Source organism: Mustela putorius, unplaced genomic scaffold (assembly GCF_011764305.1).
Source record: "Mustela putorius furo isolate JIRA1106 unplaced genomic scaffold, ASM1176430v1.1 tig00000695_pilon_pilon_pilon, whole genome shotgun sequence".
NCBI classification, from domain to species: Eukaryota; Metazoa; Chordata; class Mammalia; order Carnivora; family Mustelidae; genus Mustela; species Mustela putorius.
Window position 1 is genome coordinate 9,468,918 of NW_025421447.1, and position 7,752 is coordinate 9,476,669.

The following is a 7,752-nucleotide window of genomic DNA, read 5'->3' on the forward strand; positions in this document are numbered from 1 at the left end:
GCAGGCTCCCCTCCAAGCAAAGGGCCCGACTTGGAACTTGATCCCAGGACCCTGAGGTCATGACCTGAGCTGAAGGCAGACGCCCAACCGACTGAGCCACCCGGGTGCCCCTCTCTGAGGGTTCTTAACCATCAGCCGTCGTCTTGATGACATAAAAAGACACTCTCACCCTCCAGAGCTATCAGGAGTTTGAGGAGCTGTGTGCCAGAAACTATGATGAAAGACCAAATATGCATTTCTTATTGTGCCACACACCCCAATTAGAAATCTACACCCCAGCGGTGGTAGGTAAAGAGCTTCATATGTTGCTGTATAAATCTACACCAAAAGGTTTTTTGAATGAGCACAAAGGATTATTTTATATTTATATGTAGATATATATGCAATATATGTATTTATGCATGCACACACTTGTGTGTGTGTGTGTGTATGTCTGTGTAAAACGTATGATACTCAAGAATGTGGTTGACTACTAAAATTCCTGGGGCTTGATGGCCCTCGAGTGAACAAGATCTAAGAGGCTGCTGAGCCCACAGGCTGAGTGTCCACCCCCTCTCTGGGCAGGAGGGGTCCTGGTGCTGAGCTCCATGCTTGAAAGCAAGGCTCAGCAGGCTTTTTCTGTATCTTAGGCTTTGGGGGCCTAAATGTTGATGTCACAACCAGTGCGTCTGCCTTGAGGTACGCAGACAGCCCTAGGCAACCTGTAAATGGATGGGTGTGGCTGTTTCCAATTAAACTCTGAAAACAGGCCCTGGTGGGGAGCGGGTTTGGTCCCTAGACTCCCACTTGCTACCCAGCCAGTGGTGCCAGAGCTACTCACGGACTGTTCACTAGCATAATCTATGAAATCCCCTTTCCCCCTTTAAACTGATATGTTTGGGTTTCTGTCATTTAGGGTAGACATGGCCCTTGCTAATAATAATACAACAGGGAAGCAGGGAAGAAAGGGGAAGGACCCCCTACATGACAGCAGTTCTAGGCAAACTTCTGTGCGTAAGAATCACGGGGAGAGGACACCCGACCCTATGGCTGGGTTCTGCCCTCATCGATTCCGATGCAGGTCTGTAGTGAGGCCTAGAATGTGCATTTCTAATGAGCTCCCAGGTGCAGCTGCCCCATGGACCACCCTCGTGTAGCAAGACCTGTGTCCCAGATCAATGGTTCTTGAGCCGTAGTGAGCATTGGGATCACTGGAGAGCTTGCTGAGACACAGGTGGCGAGGGACCACCGGTGTTTGTCTCGCTCTAGGTCTAGGTCTGGGGTGGGTTCCAGGAATTTGCATGTCTAGCAGCTTCCCGGGGACCTTGGTGATGCTGGGCCTGGGACCCCACTTTGAGTGATGAGTCTTTGGATGATTCTTCCTTGACCCTCTTAAGGCCGTGCCCCTCCGCAGTGAGGAAGAAGTCTATGGGGTCAAGGGCCCGTGCTCCCTGCTCCCTAGACATACTCTCCGTATTCGGGATCCCAGAATTCCACAACAAGCAGCCTTGAGCCACCTTCCAGAGCCTGAATGGGGTCTTTTACGGGGAGTAGAAGAGGCAGTTGGAGGAACAGGTTGGGGTGTCCACACGCTGAGTGAGGCCCTTGCCGTTTAGGACGGGGCCAAGTTTGGGAAGAACCGGGGAGAGGGTCAGACCAGGGCCCAAACATTCTTTCCTTAAAGGAACAAGTGGAATTTCTTCCTCCATTTGGAGCCATCCTGATCCGGGACAAGGGGTAGGAGCCATGAGGAGTATGGGCTTTGGAGTTAGGCATACTTAATTCAGTTTTGTCTCTGAGTCTGACACTTAGCGACGGGTGACCTCAGGCAACTGATTTAAGCTCTCGGAGCCCAGTCTCTGCATCTGTAACACTGGAAGAATGCCGAATGCGGACTTCACTGGTATTTTGGCAAGAGTGAAAGCAGGAAGGTACAGAACGCATTTAGCGTGAGCCTTGACACATAACACATGCTGTTCCCGTTGTTGTTACTGCCGGCTGCTGTTTTTAAGTGCTCGGGGGCTATGTGTTATTCATGACCGTCCCTTCCTTGTATCAGCAGAGCCTGCCAGGCAGGCATCTCTGAGCAGGGGACCAGCTGCGACAGCCGTCCTAGAGCTACCCCCCACTCTCCCCCGCTCACGGATCTGAGTCCTTGCCTCGCAGAACACGAGTAAAGGATATTAGAATCTAGACGATAACACGCTTAAGTTTATATGTGGCGAGTCTGAACTAGTCATCCTATAGGAAAGTAAGGCTCACTCTTTGTAATTACAAGGGCCATGAAGCTGCTCTTGTGGTCCGGACCTTGATGTTTGCCGAAAGCAATGCACGCGTGATGTTTTGACCCTGCTCCTATTTTTTTCAAGGGTTTAATTATGTTTTCATTGCTCTCGTGACATCTTAGATGCAGCCCGTACTCCGAGGCTTGTTGGCGCGTGGCTGGGGACCCCTCCTTGTGAGTGTATGAGAATTCCAACTTCCGGTAACAGTCATCGCAACATAACTTGTTTATATGGGTACCAGGCTTTATCCTTGGAAGCAGAGCTGTCGTTAGAGCTCCCGCCGCTGAGGACGGATATGTCCTCTAGGTTCAATGTCCCACACCGCACTGGCCACACGTGGTTAGGAGTCCTTGAAAGGTGGCTGATGTGGCCGAAGAGCTAAATAAAATCTTAACTTTCTTTCATTTTCACGAATTTAATTGGAAAACGCAAGTTAAGGCAGTACTTGCTTATTTGATCGTCCCCACCCCTCTGGGAGAGGAATAGGGAAAAGGTATCATCTTACGGACAATGAGACAGAATTCTAGAAACTCATCTGTGTCGGTGAAGCAAGTGATCATCACGTCGTGTGATTTAAAATAGGAGACCTAGGGGGCACCTGGGTGGTGCTGTCCGTCTCTTGGTTTCAGCTCAGATCTGATCTCAGGGTCGTGGGATCAAGCCCCGAGTTGGGCCCTGTGCTGAGTGAGGAGACTACTTGGGTTTCTCTCTCTCCCTCTCCCTCTGTGGCCCCCCCCACCCTCTCTTTCTCTCTCAAATGAATAAATAAATCTTTAAAAAAATAAATAAAATAAAATACGAATCTTAGAGTTCCCCTCCCCCACATTCCCTCAAACCTGTTCTGCAATCAGGCTACTGCAAGGGATGTAGTTTTCAATCATTTGAATAAAGACAATGGCAAGAATCCCGGGTTTTTTCCCCTGTTAGTGGTCACTGGTCTGCTTGACCTTCCCAAACAGCTGATTGTTCTGTCGGTAAAAAGTAACCGTATTAGGCAGAGATCCTATTCTTGCCTTCGGAAAGGGAATACCCTTTGGATGAAAGCACTATTTAAGTGGAAGGTAGATCGTCAAAAAGGGGACGTATTTGAAATGTATATGATAAGCAGGAACTGAAAACATTCCACGTGGGAAGAGTTCTCTGACATTGCTCCGGACAGGCCAAGCAAGTTGCCTGCTGGACACTTGGTCCTCACTTCAGAATGTCCGTCACACCCGAGGCCCCTCTCGATGGTGTCTTGACCTCCAGGCCATTTTGCTCTCGGCCAAGGGTTGCTCCCCAGATGATATTTGGCAACCCCAGCAGATAGTTTAGTTGTTACAGCGTGGGGTAGAGGCACCACCGGCAGCTTGTGGGTAGAGGCCAAGGGCGCCACTAGTCGTCCTCCAAGCAGAGGACAGCTCCCTATAACAAAGAATTCTCTGGCCCCCAAAGTCAACGTTGCTGACATTGGGAAACCCTGCTCTAAGCCCTTGATACTCAAAGTGTGGTCTGCGGACCCGCATAGCAGGTGTGCTTGGGAACTGGCAAGAATGATGGGACCTCAGGCCCCATCTCCGACCTACGGAGTCAGGATCTGCACTTTGGGAAGATGTCCCGAGGATAAGTGCGTGCTGTATGAGTTCTTCTCTGCGCCGCGAACCCTGTACGAGGGTCATAGCTGATTGCTTTGGGGCAGCTGATCCGCAGGATGGATAACAGTTTGGTGTTGGATCTAATGTCCCTGACAGGGACAGTCCTTATTAAACAAAGCACTTGGCCCTCTCTCTCTTAGAGAGGATGCATCCAAAACACGTAGAGAAACGTAGGAGTTAATACTGAGGGCAGAAGGAAAAAGGAGGAAGTGCTATTTCTGTGTTAGCAAATGCCTGGGGCAGAGAAAGACTGTGATATCAGAGTCCTGGACCCCAGCAGCGGTGTGTGGGACCACAAGGTCCAGAACCTAGGGCTGACGGAAGGACACTCCAAATGTTCCGATAACTCGGGCTCTCTGAGTTACCTTGATGTTTGCATTCTCTGTCAATTCCCTTTCCTCCATAAGACCTAACCCTTTGGCTGTTCTTGTGCTGCCTGCCTACTTACCCCATCACCAAAGGTGATTACTGCTTCGACACCCGAGAAAGCCTAATTAATGCTTGGACCAATAAGAAGAGGACAGATACCTCAAGAGGTTAAAAAAAAAAAAAAAGGACAAAAAAGCAACATTCAAAAAATTCAAAAGTGCTCCTTTTGTATACTATATAGTATATAGACTCTAGGACGGATTGATTAGAAAAAGTCAGGTTTTTGATACGAAGCAAAGCTATGTAATGGTCCAGAAGGACACAAAGGAAGACAGGAACGAACAGGGGGACGTTATGTTCCTGGTGGGTAGTCCCAGACTGTTAATACGTTGATTCTGTACAAGCTAAGCCATCCGTAAGAGGTCACAGGACTTTTTCATAGAATTTCTCAAACAAAAAATTGCATCTGAAGTAGAAAACGCAGAGAACAGCCCGGAAATTTTAAAATAAGAATCAGGGGCTCGGAGGGGTAAGAGATACGTACCAGAGTTATGATAAATAGCACAATGTGTTTCAGTGTGTAGTATGATAAATAGCACAATGCTATTCAGTGTGTAGTAGCTGCAGAGACGAATGCGCCAGAACGGGGTCTAGAACAAGCCCCCGTTATCTATGGGAACATGGGACAAGGTAGCAACGGCATATCAGATCCGTGACAGAAGACAGATGTTCAGCCCACAGAGAAAAATTTGAAACAAAATGTCCCACCGTAGATGATTCGTGGCACCCATTTCCAGACCGTGCATTCACTGGATGACCAAACAACAAAGCCGTGGGTAGAGAGAAGTCCATGATATGCCGCGAAATGGAAGAAAACACAACCGCAGAGCGGTAAAAGGCGTAGGAATGATTAGCGTTTTCTTGAACACGCACACATGTGTGCACATTTCTATTTACAAAAGTCGCAAGAGCAAGTGTCCAATCCTGTCCCATTTTTAAAAATATTTTATTTATTTATTTCATAGAGAGAGACAGAGAGAGGGTGCGAGCAGGGGGAGGGGCAGAGGGAGACAGAATCTCAAGCGGGATCCCCGCTGAGCAGGGAGCCCGACACAGGGCTCGATCTCATGACCCTGAGATCAGGACCTGAACTGACTGAAATTAAGAGTGGGACGCTCAACTGATGGAGCCACTCAGGCGTGTCCCTCCATCCTACTTTTTTTAAAAAACCAACTCTAACTGGCTACGCGCACCTACGTGACCTCCCAGTCTTGGCTTCAGGGTCCAGTCTTGCAGACTGGGCTCCCCTCTGACTCTGGGAACCACCTGTGAAGGAGACCACATTCCCAAACACCTGGCTCCAGGGAGAGGCCCCACAGTCTATTTTCCCTGGGTCACACATCCTCCGGGATGCCCCTCCTTGCCTGCCGTCATCATGTGCCAGGTGTAGCCCTCATCAGTCAGAGAAGCATCACAGGTAAGCAGATCCCAGCCTTATCCAGAGCGAAATGGGGTGGCCTCGCCCGAGAAGTAAGACCGTGGAACACTCAAGAAAGGCACTAGGGGCAGAAAACGAACCCTGGAAACCACCCACATTCCCATCTCTTAAATGGGCAGGCGAGAAAAATCCTCCCCCACCAACCCAAGCAGATTATTCAAGCTCTCCATCATCTCCCTGGGGAGAATCTGGAATGGAGAATGAGTTCTTCCTTGTACGAACACAGCGCTTAGCACCCCCAGCCTTTGCTGTCACAGCCGGTCCCCCACCTCCGGCCCCCGCCCCGGACCAGTTCTGCCTCATCTCACTGCACCCAGACCATGATGCTCATTCATTCCTGACCACCCCCCAACCCACTGCTGCCGAAAAATTTCAGGAACGCAAGGTTAGGGAGCCAGGAGGGTGGGACCGTGTTGTAGCTGAATATGTTCCGGAACAAATTCCTTTCACGGCTCCGGAACAGCCAGCAAGAATGAACTGGCAGCAAAGGAGCTAAGTTACTACCTCTCGCTCTGCTCTTATAACTGGGTTATTAATTAAAACATAACTAGCAGGGGTCTCACCCACACAAGGAATCATTATGTGCTTCCTTTTCAGAGCATTGTCACAAGATATGAAAACTGCGTCTTGTACGGCGAGCGATCTCAGAACGGCTTAGCAACCTCAGCTGAAACTGTCACCCGGTTTGTAAGGAACATGCAGTTAATTATCGTGTCTCGTAGTGAGGGTATATCAGGTGCGTGAAAAGGTCACCGAGGTGGGTCCTCCTTGTCGTGAGACAGATCCCTCGTGGTGGGGTTCACCCCGGGAGGAAGGGTTAGAATTTGTCTGTTGGGAGATCCTTGCAATGGTCTTCACAAGGAGGCATAATTCCTCAATAAAAAAAAAATAAAAATAAAAATCCCATGTGGGTTTCCCAGGAAAGAAAACACGGTCTTGTTAGCTATATGGTCGTGACATTGGTACAATTGCTAAACAAAGCCGGGTTTAGTGAACCCACCAGTGATAAGTGTTTGAGTCCCGTGACAGTCGTAGGGAAAATTCAGGGGTGATAACAAGGAATCAAGTGTTGGGTCTGAGAATAAGACTTGAGTCTAATGCCAGGTCTCCTGCCACTGGTTTGGGAACATCGATTCAAAATTTTCCTCATTAAGCCTTCATTTCTTTACCTGTGAAACAGGTGAGACTTTGAAAGTTGTGTCTTGGGCTCCTGCCCGGAGCTGGTGGTCAGTGAGTGCAAGGAGGTATAGACATCACAGTTTTTAAATAAAATGCAGGAATTAGGGGCATCAGGATGGCTCAGGAGGTAGAGGGTCCAACTCTTGGTTTGGGCTCTGGGATCGTGGAATGGAGCCTGGAGTCTGCTCCGGGCTCCGTGCAGAGTCTGCTTGACCCTCTCCCTCTGCTTCTTCCCCTCCCGCACCCCGCTCCCTCTTTTTCTCTCTCTCTAAAATAAATTTTTAAAAAATCTAAAAAATAAATAAAATGCAGGAATGCGTCTGTGTGACTGGCAGTTACCCACCACCCAAAGCCCTCCTGCCCCACCCCCCTTGCCCATGGCCTCTGCATTGCTCTGGCTTCGGGTTCCCTCACCTGGATCTCCCCATCCCGCTCCTCGCGGGGACCTCCTGACCTGACACAGCCTTGTCAGGGTCTCCACTCCGGCCTCCCCGGTACCCTCCGTCATGCCCGTGGCTAAATAACCTTCATATGACCTCTGACGATAGCCACGTACTCAGAGAAGAGCACTCACTACCCACGCTGTGAATCGGTGGCTGTTTGCATTTCCAACAAACGGAAAGCAGAGTGATTCTCGGAGTTTCCCAACTGTCTCTTGGCTTGAGCCAGCTGCCGTCCGACATCGATTTCTGGCTGTGCCCATCGATACACGCGGACTTGGACTTCATAAAGAGGAGCGCATCCCACGAATGGCACAGTTCGGATCGTTCAAGCAAGGGTTGGGACCGAAGACGGCCTCGACTTTGGA

At 49.6% G+C, this 7,752-nt stretch overlaps 1 protein-coding gene across 1 annotated transcript in view; it reads left to right on the forward strand.

The window, feature by feature from the left end:
- Window positions 1–6,699, forward strand: part of ADPRM (ADP-ribose/CDP-alcohol diphosphatase, manganese dependent) — a 138,499-nt gene extending 131,800 nt beyond the window's left edge. Inside the window, exon 4 of the mRNA XM_045083398.1 lies at window positions 6,363–6,699. Coding sequence (XP_044939333.1) covers window positions 6,363–6,382 — 20 coding nt within the window. The 3' untranslated portion in view covers window positions 6,383–6,699. The remainder of the gene's footprint in view (window positions 1–6,362) is intronic.
- The last annotated feature ends 1,053 nt before the right edge of the window (window positions 6,700–7,752 follow it).